At 39.2% G+C, this 15,011-nt stretch overlaps 1 protein-coding gene across 1 annotated transcript in view; it reads right to left on the bottom strand.

Moving 5' to 3' along the window:
* Nucleotides 1–15,011, bottom strand: part of LOC126355926 (ras-related protein Rab-34-like) — a 113,349-nt gene that overhangs the window by 26,651 nt on the left and 71,687 nt on the right. The window contains exon 4 of the mRNA XM_050006488.1: nucleotides 10,414–10,478. Within this exon, the coding sequence (XP_049862445.1) occupies nucleotides 10,414–10,478 (65 nt within the window). The remainder of the gene's footprint in view (nucleotides 1–10,413; nucleotides 10,479–15,011) is intronic.

Here is a 15,011-nt window from a genome sequence, read left to right as displayed (position 1 = left end):
ACATTCAGAAGTTCACCTACTTGGAGGGAAGCTGACTTTCCAGAGTCTGTTCAACAGTGCACTTATCATAATAACATTTGGGATTATTCATCTGTAATATTTGACAAGTATTGACTGATGTTCTTTCAGATTGTTTGGTCCATATAGTTTCAGTAAGGCTTGTAGATGTGGTTCTACTGGTCTCTCACACTGTCTTATCCTATAATATGTCCAACATACTTTACTTCTGGCTGAAAAAATAAGCACTTTTGCAGGTTTCAACGGAGGCCTGTTTGCTCCAACAGTATGACAACTGACTGAAGGCCTCCTTTATCAATTTCAGTTATATGATGTTCAAATAATTTGAGCAATGGGATATATGTCTGCAAAAATTTCTCCATGAAGCTTTGAAATTGCTGGGGCACTTGATACACCAAATGACCACCTACAGTACTAGTGTCATAAAAATGATTTATTTCTGATAATGAAAGTCTGAGACTCTGTATCAAGGGGAAGCTTGAAGTATGCTTCAGAGATATCGAGCTTTGGGGTGTGACCAGAGACTTGATAGAATTCAGTGCAGAGTGTTCTAGACCATGTAGTGATTGAATATGTTCTGTAGAGAGTATTTGACGGCATAAGATATAGGACAAGCGTGTCTCAACATATGATGAAGACCATTTTGCATATCCTAAACCTTGCTGAAACAATAATGGAAGATTGTTAAAGATGTTGTTGATTTCTTGAAAGGGAATGATTTCTGATATCATGTGAATGGTGTCTATAATCATGAAAAGGAATTATTTAAAAGTCCATGCCAAATACATTTGGAACATACTTCAATATACAGCTGAAACAGTAACTAGTAGCCAGCATTGTGAAGGTGTCATGGAACCCATCCAGCATCTTGTGGACAATGCGGTGATGACCTTACAGTCCATCTTATAGTTTTGTTACAGATGGCAATGAAGTCCATGTGACCACAAACTACTAAAACAGCCCTGCGATGGGGACAGGAGTTGTGGCTGAGGTGGTATAAACACTCTGGGAAGGAGGGAAGCTCTTTTCAAAGCTGGCGAGCCAGGCCAGCTACCTGGTGGATGGTGATGACAGTTGTAGTTTGAGTTGTGAAGGCTACACGCATCCAATACAATGTCGAACACTGCATTGTCTGTGTTATTTCAAATGATTGTGTAATGGCTAGGTCTTCTTCCAAAGTAGTATCTGTTAATTTCAGAGTGTTGATCTGAACTTGATGACCTGATGCACCTTGAACTCATCTATTTTGTATGAGTCGAGCACAATCCTCTGCTGTACAAGTGAATTACAGTGTTGACTAATGCCTTGGAGTTTTATGGTACATCGTAAGTATGTCTGCCCTCATTGTTTGGCACAGCGAAAGAAACACAGTCATGAGGGCTAAAGGCCCTTGCAGGAGAGTGATCTTCTGTACCTTCTGAAACACTTTGAGGAAGTAGTCCTGGCATCAAACAGTGCCAGTAAGTTGTGAGACGATGGAGCAGGTGTGCTGCATACGAACACCATTCCTTGCGGTCACTGTTAGACACAGGAAATGGGGTCACTGTGGGCTACACAGGCGGGGCCATCTTGGAGTGAAACAATAGTTGCTTAATACAATGTGTTTTTTGCTGTTGGATTTGCTACTGCTGCTACTCCTGCAGCTAATATCATTTTGCATGTAGTTTCAGTTATTTCTGCTGTTGTTTGATGAGTTTAAGAAATGTCACCTCCATCTTTGACACACTACCTTGTCCTAATGAGCTGGCTACATCTAGATACTGCTCTACACAAATAATGTTTATGGCAACTGATATTGTAGCTGTCTTGCACACATAATGTATTATTGCCATTTGGTGTAACTTATAGCAATAAATAGCTTAGTTACTTTTACAATTACAATATATATTGGCCATTAAATATTAGTACAACTTAAACTGTAGGGTACCTGTATCAACAAGAAAATAACCAAAGTAGAAGGAACTGATACTGGAACTTCCAGAAGTTCAGCATCTATCACAGGATGTAATCAGTCATACCTGACAAGTTCATAGTTTTCCACATGACATGGGCCACTGCAGCATAAACATCCAGAGAAAATGTCCCCAAGCATATCACCTCCAGTCAAGCGTAACAGAAAGAGCTAAGGCCCATCTCAGTACAGCACTGGGATAATGAGAAGATGGTGGTTTAGTGTATCTGGTGATGATTTGTTTGACACGGGTTCTGGAAGAGAACTCACTTCTGCTTGCACTGTGATGTGATATATTGCATATTCACAGTTCCTCCGGTGGGCCGGTTGCATGGCTGGCAGTCAAGTGGCATAGTAACTGTCGGTTGTGGTGGAACTGCTAAACCTGCACTGTACATGGACTCTGCCAGGGGTGCATTTTCATCCATCAATAGTGAAGGTGTAAGACAGACATGATGAATGTATGTCTGAATTTGATAACGCAAAACTTCATAGCAATAATTTCTTTTTCTAACACTGCATGATCTGGAATTTGGTACTAACCTATAAAGAACTGGACCACTAATTCTGAGAGGGAAAACAAATGGAATTAAGGTAAACTATCTGGGTTTTGCAGACAATTTTGCAATGTATTTAGGAAATCTGACAGATGAAATTACTCGAGTCTTCTGGAAAGAATAGCAAATAAAACTGGTCTCACAAATTCAGCTGAAAAAACCAAAAGTCCATAACAAATACGAAAAATGCACCAAAACACACAGAAACACAAACAGGTAAAATAGGGTGAGCTAGTAAACTTAAATATCTTGAAGAAAATATACAGTAGAAAGAACTAGAAAACTTTACATTAGCTGCAACAATTAGTAAGATCAAATGAGCAAACAATTTGACATACCTGGAGAATCAAAACTAAAATACTACACCACAGTAGTAAGACCAGAATTTATATGCATGTAAATGCTTAAAAATGAAATATAGGCTGAACAGAAAGTGGAAAGATAGATTACTGGAAAAATAATGGATGCAGTACAAAATATAGATGTTGGGAAATTAGAAGTAATAAGAAGGCATATAAAAATACAGAGAAAATTTGAAAAATAATGGCAAAGCAGAAATCTGTATTGTTTATGAAAGTTGGAAGGAGTATATAGAATGTCTATACAAGGAAGATGTACTTGAGGGAAATTTATAGAAATGAAGAGGATGTACATGAAGATGAGATGGGAGATATGATACTGCATGAAGAATTTTACAGGGCACTGAAAGACCTAAGTCGATGCAAGGCTCCGGGAACAGACAACATTCTGATAGATCTATAGATAGCCTTGGGAGAGCCAACCATGACAAAACTCTTCCATCTGATGAGCAACATGAATGAGACAGGTGAACACAGGGAGTGAAAGGCTATTTACAACTTGTACGGAAACCAGATGGCAGTTATAAGAATCGAGGGGCATGAAAGGGAAGCAGTGGTTGAGAAGAAAGTGAGACAGGGCTGTAGCCTATCCCCGATACTATTCAATCTGTATATTGAGCAAGAGGTAAAGGAAACAAAAGAAAAATTTGGGGTAGGAATTCAAATCCATGGAGAAGAAATAAAAAGTTTGTCTTGAAAGGAGGATATAAGACGAACATCAACAAAAGTATAACGAAACTGATGGAATGTTGTTGAATTAAATCACGCGATACTGATGGAATTAGATTAGGAAATGAGACACTTTTGCTATTTGGGCAGCAAAATAACTTGATGATGGTTGAAGTAGAGAGGATATAAATGAAGACTGGTTATGGCAAGGAAAGCATTTCTGAAGTAGAGAAATTTGTTAACATCGAGTCTAGGTTTAAGTGTCAGGAAGTCTTTCCTGAAAGTATTTGTATGGCATGTAGCCATGTATTGAAGTGAAACATGGGCGATAAACAGTTTAGACAAGAAGAGGATAGAAGCTTTCGAAATGTAGTGCTACAGAAGAATGCTGAAGATTAGATGGGTAGATGACACAACTAATGAAGAGGTATTGAACAGAATTGGAGAGAAGAGAAATTTGTGGCACAACTTGACTAGAAGAAGGGATCGGTTGGTAGGGCATATTCTGAGGCATAAAATAATCACCAATTTAGTATTGGAAGGAAGCATGAAGGGTAAAAATCGTAAAGGGAGACCAAGAGATGAATACAGTAAGTAGATTCAGAAGCATGTAAATTTCAGTAGTTACTCGGAGAGAAAGAGGCTTGCACAGGATAGAGTAGCTTGAAGAGCAGCATCAAACCTGCCTTTGGACTGAAAATCACAACAACAACAACAACAACAACAACAACAACAGACACCTCTACTGAATGGATTAGAACAGGCTAATGAAACAAATATTCCTATTTTTCTGGAGAAAAAAACTGACAATATATCAATGATCACAGAAATAAGAAAATAACTAGAAAAGAAACAACGTTAAAGAATTGTAAATAGTAGAAAGGAACTGTTTTGAGAATAAAATACTAAATTTAGAAGGCTTTCAAGTCAGAAGAAATAATAGATTAGAACACACATAAGAAAGGAAAAGACAACATGAAGAGAAAGAAAGAAGAGGAACTGAAGTTGTTACATTATCTTAGTTGGTCAAGATATACTTCCGTGAATATGCCCTACCTCTACCAGCACCAAAGTCACTAAAATTTGTTTTCACATGGGAAAAAATATCATCTGCATAAATATATTATATTGCTGAGTATTACTAAGATGGAACAATAATGCAGTAACCCTAAAATTAACACATACAGTGTTCAAGTGTTACTTCCCTCCACCTTACACTTCATACGACCCTCTTGGAAATCTGTGTAAATATTAATGAAAATATCAATTTTTGAAAATATATGAAATTCTGTAGATAAATAACTACTGATCAAGAGCCGGCAGGAGAGACACTTGAAAAAGTTAAGGAAATGTGCAAGCTTTTGGAGCCAATGGCTCCCTCTTCTGACAGAGGAGTTGATGGGGAAAAATAATAATGTACGGAAAGTTCTGGTTGAGAATAATGAATTATTTAGGAATAAAGGTGGCGACTCACCTAAAGGCAGAAGCGCTGCGTTGTCTGAACAGATACACACACAAAAGGTATACAGGTTTACTTTGTTAGCTTTCGGAATGGAATTCCTTTCTCAAGCTGCAGGAGAAATCTGCAACACACACACACACACACACACACACACACGCACACACGCACACACTATTTGGTGCGGTGTGGAGGGACAAAGAGTTACCTTAGCTTTAGGCCAGGGAGGTTGTGGGAGCAAAGGATGTGCCCAATATGTGTCAGCTAGTTGTGTGCTGCCATCTCATGGTCTAGTCTATGAAAGTGAACGCAGCCGTCTACCTCATGCCTCTCTACCTGCACCCCTAGCTAGCCCACTGACAGCTCCCAACTCTCTCAACCCACTCATCACTTCCCCCACCCTCTCCCTGCCTCCCACCTCTCTCCCCATCCCTCACCACACCCTCACCCCAGCACACTCACCGTGGGCCAGGAAAGAGCTGGCAGCCAAATGAGCACAATGTAGGGAGACAGATGTGTGTGTGTGTGTGTGTGTGTGTGTGTGTGTGTGTGTGTGTGCATATTTCTCCTACAGCTCAAGAAATGTATTCCATTTCAAAAGCTAGCAAAGTAAAGCACTGTATCTTTTGTGTGTGTATCTGTCGATGACTCAGCAAGTCTGCCTTTAGGTGAAGACGAAGAAATATGGATGAAAGAAAAGGACTGGTGAAGTTTAGGAAATGGAGAGAGTTGTGGAAAAGTCAGCAAGGACCCCCAGCTCAAGGGAGACTTACTGTCCGGGATGAGAAGGAAAGACTGATTGATGGGGACTGCACCAGATGATATTTGAAAACCTGAGAGCTTATAGGTGGAATATAGGGTAATAACATAACAGAGATTACTGACAGAACAGTGTGCAAGATTTAATTGGACCAGAAAGCTAAGTGCATTATATGAGGTAGACATATGAGGTGACAGGTGCACCAAAAAATTAACATGTCAGAAAATGAAAGATATAGAAAACTAAAAGGGTGCAAAGAAAGGAATAGTTACCCCCAGTGGGAACTGATGGTTCAGCATGTATGTGGCTCTTGCCATCTATATGGCCTTAATTTATATTAATTTCTTCGGTCTCAGCATTTCTTTTCAGTAACTATTTCTTTCCTCACTCAGTTTTAGTTTTCTATACCTTTTTTTTTTTCCTGACCTGCAGTTTCCCCATCCTCACATTTCTACCGAGGGTAATGCACTTAGCTTTCCACTCTTGTTAAAAAGTAACAGTGTTTTGTACACTATTTTCCACCGTTAAGCCCCCAGGTTTTCAAATCTCATCTGGCGCATCTTCAACAGTCAGTCTTTCCTTCTCATCCCATCCAGTAAGTCTCCCTCCACCTGGAGTTGTGGGTGACCTTTCCAATTTTCCTTCATTCCTCTTCCTTAATCTTTGACCCTTCTGCCAGAAGGAACCGTTGCCTTCAAAAGCTTGTGCATTTCCTTAATTTTCTGATGTGTGTTTTCTCTTGCCGCCACTTGGTGAGCAGATTTTTTATTTATCCAGTTACATTGTGTATACATTAAATATTACTTACATTGTGTATATATTAAATAGTTCACCTTGGACTTCACATTGGAGCTTTGGCCATTCATTTAATAACTTGTTGAGATTATTTTGAGGTTAAGGGAAAGAGATTTTCTTGTCTTATTAAAGCTTACTTGGATTCACTGCTCCATCTTTGAAAGAAGTGCAGTTTATTAAACCCATGTAAATTAAAATAAGTGTAAAGCGTTGAAATACAGAATGATGATAGACGTGCCTGACAAAAATGGTATTTGTAGATCAACAGAACTGATATTCGGAAATACAGAGAAAAAGTTACTGTTTTGACAGTATCAGAGGAAGCAATGAAATAAATGTGTTTAGTTAATGAAGGAATGCAATTGTTTCTTTGCACAAGAGACTGCATATTTTAATATAACTCTCACAAATGCACTCTTGTGATAAGGGATGGAATGACTTGTAGAAGACTAAAGGCAATGTTTATTTTGACAGTGCCCATCTAAATGCTTCCAGGAATGGAATAGCCAAAATACTTCTCAATGCAATGTGGGTCAAGTAGCTCATTTCTTTTCTGGGTAATCATTCCTTAAATTAAAAGGGAAATAGAAGAGGTAGAACTGGATAAAGAAGAGACCCACCAACTTTCAATGCCAAATAGGCAATTTTCTTTTTTACTTTAAAAAATCTTGCTTTATGAATGTTTAAGAATCCTTTCCACAGGAGAAGAGAGAAAGTAGGAAATAAAAACAGGAATAAAAGTATGGCAACAAATGCTGGAGGCAAGCTAAAATTGTTCCACATTCTTGATTAGGAAATACATACTGTACAAAAAGCATTTGGAAGAAAGGATGAGGAAACGCAAGAAAACTACTACCACCAAACTATGGGATTCTTCAAAATTAGAGCAAAATATATCCTCTATGTCTGTGAGAAGCCTGAATTTCTGCTCTTAGCACATCAGCACTTCTAACAGATTTGGTGCATGTCTGTAGCTACTGACAGAGTGTTTGGCACTACTTCTGTTCTTCCTTCTCTCAACCATACATGTCAGCCTTTCATCTATTTACTGCATTTCAACATACATCTATCTTTGCCTTACTTCCAATGAATAAAAATTAACAAAAAATTGCAGTATACATACTCTGAAAGTAATACGAAGAACATGCCATGGTTTCATAATAATGTACAGTAACAAACAGATTTTTAAAAAATGAAATCAATTTGGTTTGCGTACAGGAGACATGTCAACAATTTATAAAACAATTACAATGATTTTTACATTAATAAATAATAGCACTAAAATAAATAATGACACTATAACGATAACACATTGTATCCAGCTCAAATTTCCAGTTTGTCACACATGAATTCATCCACTGAGTAATAACACTTCAGTGTCAATACCTCATACAGCTTTCTTTGCAGTGAACCTAAATTCATCTGCATCAACTTGTTCCCTTTTAATTTATTACAAAATTTCATTCCCATGTATTGAGGTCCCTGGGCCTATAGTCTGAGGCGGTGGGTGTGGAGCATGAAACTTTCTTTGTTTCTGGTGTCATGTGAATGGACAAAATGGTTTCCCTCAAATAATTGATGTCTGGTGTACAAAAATATAATAATCTCTTATATGTATAAGGATGGCAGAGTTAATATTTTGTTTTCTAAATAATGGTCGACATGGTTCTTTGTGATTTGCAGTACACATATTTCATACAATTTTTTTAATGTATTTTTAGTATCCGCATTATGTTTGTCAACTTACCCCCGAAAAAAGTACCATACCTAATAATGAATTTGAAGTAGCTTGTATATGCTACTTTTTGTGTGTCCATGTCAGTTGCAGTTGACAATATTTGCATATTTCACTTCGTTTGTCAAGTATTGAACACGTGTGTGCCAGCTCAAATTCTTACCTGCATTTAAACCTAAGAATTCGACTGATTCAACTTTTTTTATATCTCAGTTGTTTGTGTTCAATCTTAATCTGCTCACAGTTTGACTGTTTGGTTCTGAACTGCATCACGTGAGTCTTAGATATGTTTAGATTCAACCCATTTAACCGAAACTAAGTTCCTCAAGTACTGAGGGTACTGATCACAGATTTGGAAATTTTTTCCGAGTCCTGATCTTCAACTAAGACAGAACTATCATCTGCGAACAGGATTGATGGGGAGCTGATATTTAATGGTAAGTCATTAACATAAAAGAGAAATAGGACTGGGCCTAATATGGAGCCTTGTGGAACAGCCTGAGATATTTTTTTCCAGTCAGAAAAATAATATGTGCCATTTGAAAAAATGCTTTCCGTTGGATAAGTAGGAGTTGGCACTGCCGCTAATGCCATACTTCTCAAGTTTGTAAACAAGCAATGCATGGTTTACGGAAGCAAATGCCTTTGTGAGGTTGCAGAAAATTCCTGCCACCTTATTTCTCTTGTCTAATGATTTACTTATTTTCTCAGTGAAACTGTTTACTGCATCAATGGTGTTTTTATCCTGCTGAAAACCATATTGATTGTTTAGAATATTTTGCAATTAAGTTTTTCAAATATTTTAGATAGGACTGAGAGAATCAAGATAGGACGATAATTTCCCATGATCTCTCTTGGTACCTTCTTGAAGAGTGGTTTGATTTCAGCATATTTCATAACCTCTGGGAAACAGCCCTTTTCAAAACATTGATTTATTATCTGAGCTAGTGGGTTTGCAATTCTATTGTGTACCACTTTAATAACTTTGGTGGGTATTCCATCCCAACCTGCAGATTTTGCGTTTCTTAATGTTAGAATAGCGTTTTCTACATCCTTCACAGAAACTTTTGAGAATTTTGTAAAGTTTTCAGTCTTCGCCTAGGCCAAAGGGATTTACTTTGTTGTGATAATCTGTTACATCTACATCAGACTTAGCTACATTTATAAAGAATTCATTAAAGTACTCTGGTATTTGAGTCAGATTTACAAGAGTATTTCCTTCAATGTCAACTTTTGGAATTTCTCGTTTACAGGCTTTAACACCTAACTCAGATTTAATGACTGACCACACAGCCTTTATCTTATTTTTATGATTTAAAATTAGCCTGTTATTTGCCAGTTGTTTTGCTGCCTTGACAACTCTTTTAAATATAGTTTTATAGAGTCTAACATATTTAATGAAATCAATATCTTTATTATATTTTAGTTCTCTGTGCAGTTGCCTTTTCCTTACACTGGATATTTTTATGCCCTAGGTAATCCACTTTACTGTGTTTGTTATTTTACTGCTGCAGAGTCTAGGGAGAAATGCTTCATTAAAGTCTCCAAGAAAACTATTTACGAATTTCTCAAACTTTTCATCACTTGAGTTCCAATAATGAAAAGTCCATGTTTTCTCTTTTAGTTTCTCACTAAATGTTAGAAAGTTTTCTTTGTTAAAGTTCCTGCTCATATGGGTTCTCATACTGAAACATTCCTGTCTGTCTGTGGCAGCTCAATGAACAATGCGCAGTGATCTGATATACCTAAATCTAGACAAAATTTATACACATCTTCATATAAATAATTAGTTAGAACATTGTCAATGCATGTTGTTGATTGCCCATTGTCTCTGGTAGATTCAAAGAAATTCAATTTGAAACCACATTTCTTTACTACGTCAGTGAAACTTGAAGCATGGCTACTATCACATTTCATCAATTGAAAATCAAGGTATAAACTGGCAGAATGTTACACAATATAAGAATTAATAATTATCTTAAATTTCTAAGAATAAATTCTAATAGTGTATTTACATATTAGAAAAAATTACTGAAAACTTTGTTGACTGCATTTTATATATCATTCTACCAATGCACATTTTAGATGAACTGCACCAAAAATTTCTTACCATGAGCACCACGAAAATAGGATGACGCAATTGCTTTGAATCTTTCTTGTCCAGCAGTATCCCAACTGAAAAACAAATTATTTAAAACAAATATTTAGTCTTTTACTTTACACAGAATGCAAATTGTTCACATCACTTTTCTGCTAGCCAAATGAAGATCCCATTTTGGCATTCCCATCTGGTGTTGCATCTAAAATGTGAAAATATCAGAGAGAGAGAGAGAGAGAGAGAGAGAGAGAGAGAAAGAGAGAGAGAGGGGGGGGGATGGGGGGGGGCAGGGGAGGGGGTATTGGGGAGGGGGGGTGTAGCAGAAAGAGAAGAAGAAGAAGAACAACAACAACAACTTGTTTGGACTGACAACAATCACCTACAGAATCATCTGTATTGTACTACTTTTGAAATAAAGTTTTCATCTCATTACAAATGTACTCTGGTTATAGGTGTGCCAACAACAAAACAGGTGCCTCTCTTTTAATACTTGCTTCTCGTATAAGGCTGACAGTGGTTTATTTTCATATGGAGACCTACTGTGAGTTCAAAGGCTGGCAAAATAACATATGTGCTATTGCTGATTACATCTGTAACTTCTACATCTACATCTACATCCATACTCCGCAAGCCACCTGACGGTGTGTGGCGGAGGGTACCTTGAGTACCTCTATCGGTTCTCCCTTCTATTCCAGTCTCGTATTGTACGTGGAAAGAAGGATTGTGGGTATGCTTCTGTGTGGGCTCTAATCTCTCTGATTTTATCCTCATGGTCTCTTCGCGAGATATACATAGGAGGGAGCAATATACTGCTTGACTCTTCAGTGAAGGTATGTTCTCGAAACTTTAACAAAAGCCCGTACCAAGCTACTGAGCGTCTCTCCTGCAGAGTCTTCCACTGGAGTTTATCTATCATCTCCGTAACGCTTTCGCGATTACTAAATGATCCTGTAACGAAGCGCGCTGCTCTCCGTTGGATCTTCTCTATCTCTTCTGTCAACCCTATCTGGTGTGGATCCCACACTGCTGAGCAGTATTCAAGCAGTGCGCGAACAAGCGTACTGTAACCTAATTCCTTTGTTGTCGGATTGCATTTCCTTAGGATTCTTCCAATGAATCTCAGTCTGGCAACTGCTTTACCGACGATCAACTTTATATGATCATTCCATTTTAAATCACTCCTAATGCGTACTCCCAGATAATTTATGGAATTAACTGCTTCCATTTGCTGACCTGCTATTTTGTATCTAAATGATAAGGGACCTATCTTTCTATGTATTCGCATCATATTACACTTGTCTACATTGAGATTCAATTGCCATTCCGTGCACCATGCGACAATTCGCTGCAGATCCTCCTGCATTTCAGTACAATTTTCCATTGTTGCAACCTCTCGATACACCATAGCATCTACATCTACATCTACATGACTACTCTGCAATTCACATTTAAGTGCTTGGCAGAGGGTTCATCGAACCACAATCATACTATCTCTCTACTATTCCACTCCCGAACAGCGAGCGGGAAAAACGAACACCTAAACCTTTCTGTTCGAGCTCTGATTTCTCTTATTTTATTTTGATGATCATTCCTACCTATGTAGGTTGGGCTCAACAAAATATTTTCGCATTCGGAAGAGAAAGTTGGTGACTGAAATTTCGTAAGAAGGTCTCGCCGTGACGAAAAACGTCTATGCTGTAATGACTTCCATCCCAACTCGCTTACCATATCTGCCACACTCTCTCCCCTATAACGCGATAATACAAAACGAGCTGCCCTTTTTTGCACCCTTTCGATGTCCTCCGTCAATCCCACCTGGTAAGGATCCCACACCGCGCAGCAATATTCTAACAGAGGACGAACGAGTGTAGTGTAAGCTGTCTCTTTAGTGGACTTGTTGCATCTGCTAAGTGTCCTGCCAATGAAACGCAACCTTTGGCTCGCCTTCCCGACAATATTATCTATGTGGTCCTTCCAACTGAAGTTGTTCGTAATTTTAACACCCAGGTACTTAGTTGAATTGACAGCCTTGAGAATTGTACTATTTATCGAGTAATCGAATTCCAACGGATTTCTTTTGGAACTCATGTGGATCATCTCACACTTTTCGTTATTTAGCGTCAACTGCCACCTGACACACCATACAGCAATCTTTTCTAAATCGCTTTGCAGCTGAAACTGGTCTTCGGATGACCTTACTAGACGGTAAATTACAGCATCATCTGCGAACAGTCTAAGAGAACTGCTCAGATTGTCACCCAGGTCATTTATATAGATCAGGAACAGTAGAGGTCCCAGGACGCTTCCCTGGGGAACACCTGATATCACTTCAGTTTTACTCGATGATTTGCCGTCTATTACTACGAACTGCGACCTTCCTGACAGGAAATCACGAATCCAGTCGCACAACTGAGACGATACCGCATAGCTCCGCAGCTTGATTAGAAGTCGCTTGTGAGGGACGGTGTCAAAAGCTTTCCGGAAATCTAGAAATACGGAATCAACTTGAGATCCCCTGTCGATAGCGGCAATTACTTCGTGCGAATAAAGAGCTAGCTGCGTTGCACAAGAGCGATGTTTTCTGAAGCCATGCTGATTACGTGTCAATAGATCGTTCCCTTCGAGGTGGTTCATAATGTTTGAATACAGTATATGCTCCAAAACCCTACTGCAAACTGACGTCAATGATATAGGTCTGTAGTTAAATGGATTACTCCTACTACCCTTCTTAAACACTGGTGCGACCTGCGCAATTTTCCAATCTGTAGGTACAGATCTATCGGTGAGCGAGCGGTTGTATATGAGTGCTAAGTAGGGAGCTATAGTATCAGCGTAATCTGAAAGGAACCTAATCGGTATACAATCTGGACCTGAAGACTTGCCCGTATTAAGCGATTTGAGTTGCTTCGCAACCCCTAAGGTATCTACTTCTAAGAAACTCATGCTAGCAGATGTTCGTGTTTCAAATTCTGGAATATTCCATTCGTCTTCCCTGGTGAAGGAATTTCGGAAAACTGCGTTCAATAACTCCGCTTTAGCGGCACAGTCGTCGATAACAGTACCATCGGCACTGCACAGCGAAAGTATTGACTGCGTCTTGCCGCTTGTGTATTTTACATACGACCAGAATTTCTTCGGATTTTCTACCAAATTTCGAGACAATGTTTCGTTGTGGAACCTATTAAAGGCATCTCGCATCGAAGTACGTGCCAAATTTCGCGCGTCTGTAAATTTTAGCCCATCTTTGGGATTTCGCGTTCTTCTGAACTTCGCATGCTTTTTCCGTTGCCTCTGCAACAGCGTTCGGACCTTTTTTGTGTACCACGGGGGATCCGTTCCATCTCTTACCAATTTATGAGGTATGAATCTCTCAATTGCTGCTGCTACTATATCTTTGAATTTGAGCCACATCTCGTCTACATTCGCATAGTCAGTTCGGAAGGAATGGAAATTGTCTTTTAGGAAGGCTTCTAGTGGCACTTTATCCGCTTTTTTAAATAAAATTATTTTGCGTTTGTTTCTGATGGATTTGGAAGAAATGGTATTGAGCCTAGCTACAATGACCTTGTGATCACTAATCCCTGTATCAGTCATGATGCTCTCCATCAGCTCTGGATTGTTTGTGGCCAAGAGGTCAAGTGTGTTTTCGCAACCATTTACAATTCGCGTGGGTTCGTGGACTAACTGCTCGAAATAATTTTCGGAGAATGCATTTAGGACAATCTCGGAAGACGTTTTCTGCCTACCACCGGTTTTGAACAAGTATTTTTGCCAACATACCGAGGGTAGGTTGAAGTCCCCACCAACTATAACCGTATGAGTGGGGTATTTATTTGTTACGAGACTCAAACTTTCTCTGAACTGTTCCGCAACTGTATCATCGGAGTCTGGGGGTCGGTAGAAGGAGCCAATTATTAACTTAATTCGGCTGTTAAGTATAACCTCCACCCACACCAATTCGCACGGAGTATCTACTTCGACTTCACTACAAGATAAACCACTACTGACAGACACAAACACTCCACCACCAATTCTGCCTAATCTATCTTTCCTGAACACCGTCTGAGACTTCGTAAAAATTTCTGCAGAACTTATTTCAGGCTTTAGCCAGCTTTCTGTACCTATAACGATATCAGCTTCTGTGCTTTCTATTAGCGCTTGAAGCTCAGGGACTTTTCCAGCACAACTACAACAATTTACAACTATAATTCCGACTGTTCCTTGATCCAAGCACGTCCTGTAATTGCCAAGCACCCTTTGACATTGCAGCCCATCCCGCACTTTCCCAAGGCCTTCTAACCTAAAAAACCGCCCAGTCCACGCCACACAGCCTCCGCTACCCATGTAGCCGCCAGCTGAGTGTAGTGAACTCCTGACCTATTCTGCGGAACCCGAAACCCCACCACCCTATGGCGCAAGTCAAGGAATCTGCAGCCAATACGGTCGCAAAACCGTCTGAGCCTCTGATTCAGACCCTCCACCCGGCTCTGCACCAAAGGTCCGCAGTCGGTTCTGTCAACGATGCTGCAGATGGTGAGCTCTGCCTTCATCTCATAAGCAAGACCGGCAGCCTTCACCAAATCAGATAGCCGCTGGAATCCAGAGAGAAT

This window comes from Schistocerca gregaria, chromosome 3 (assembly GCF_023897955.1).
Source record: "Schistocerca gregaria isolate iqSchGreg1 chromosome 3, iqSchGreg1.2, whole genome shotgun sequence".
NCBI classification, from domain to species: domain Eukaryota; kingdom Metazoa; phylum Arthropoda; class Insecta; order Orthoptera; family Acrididae; genus Schistocerca; species Schistocerca gregaria.
Note: the sequence above shows the minus strand (reverse complement) of the source record. Positions and strands in the feature narration are given on the sequence as shown.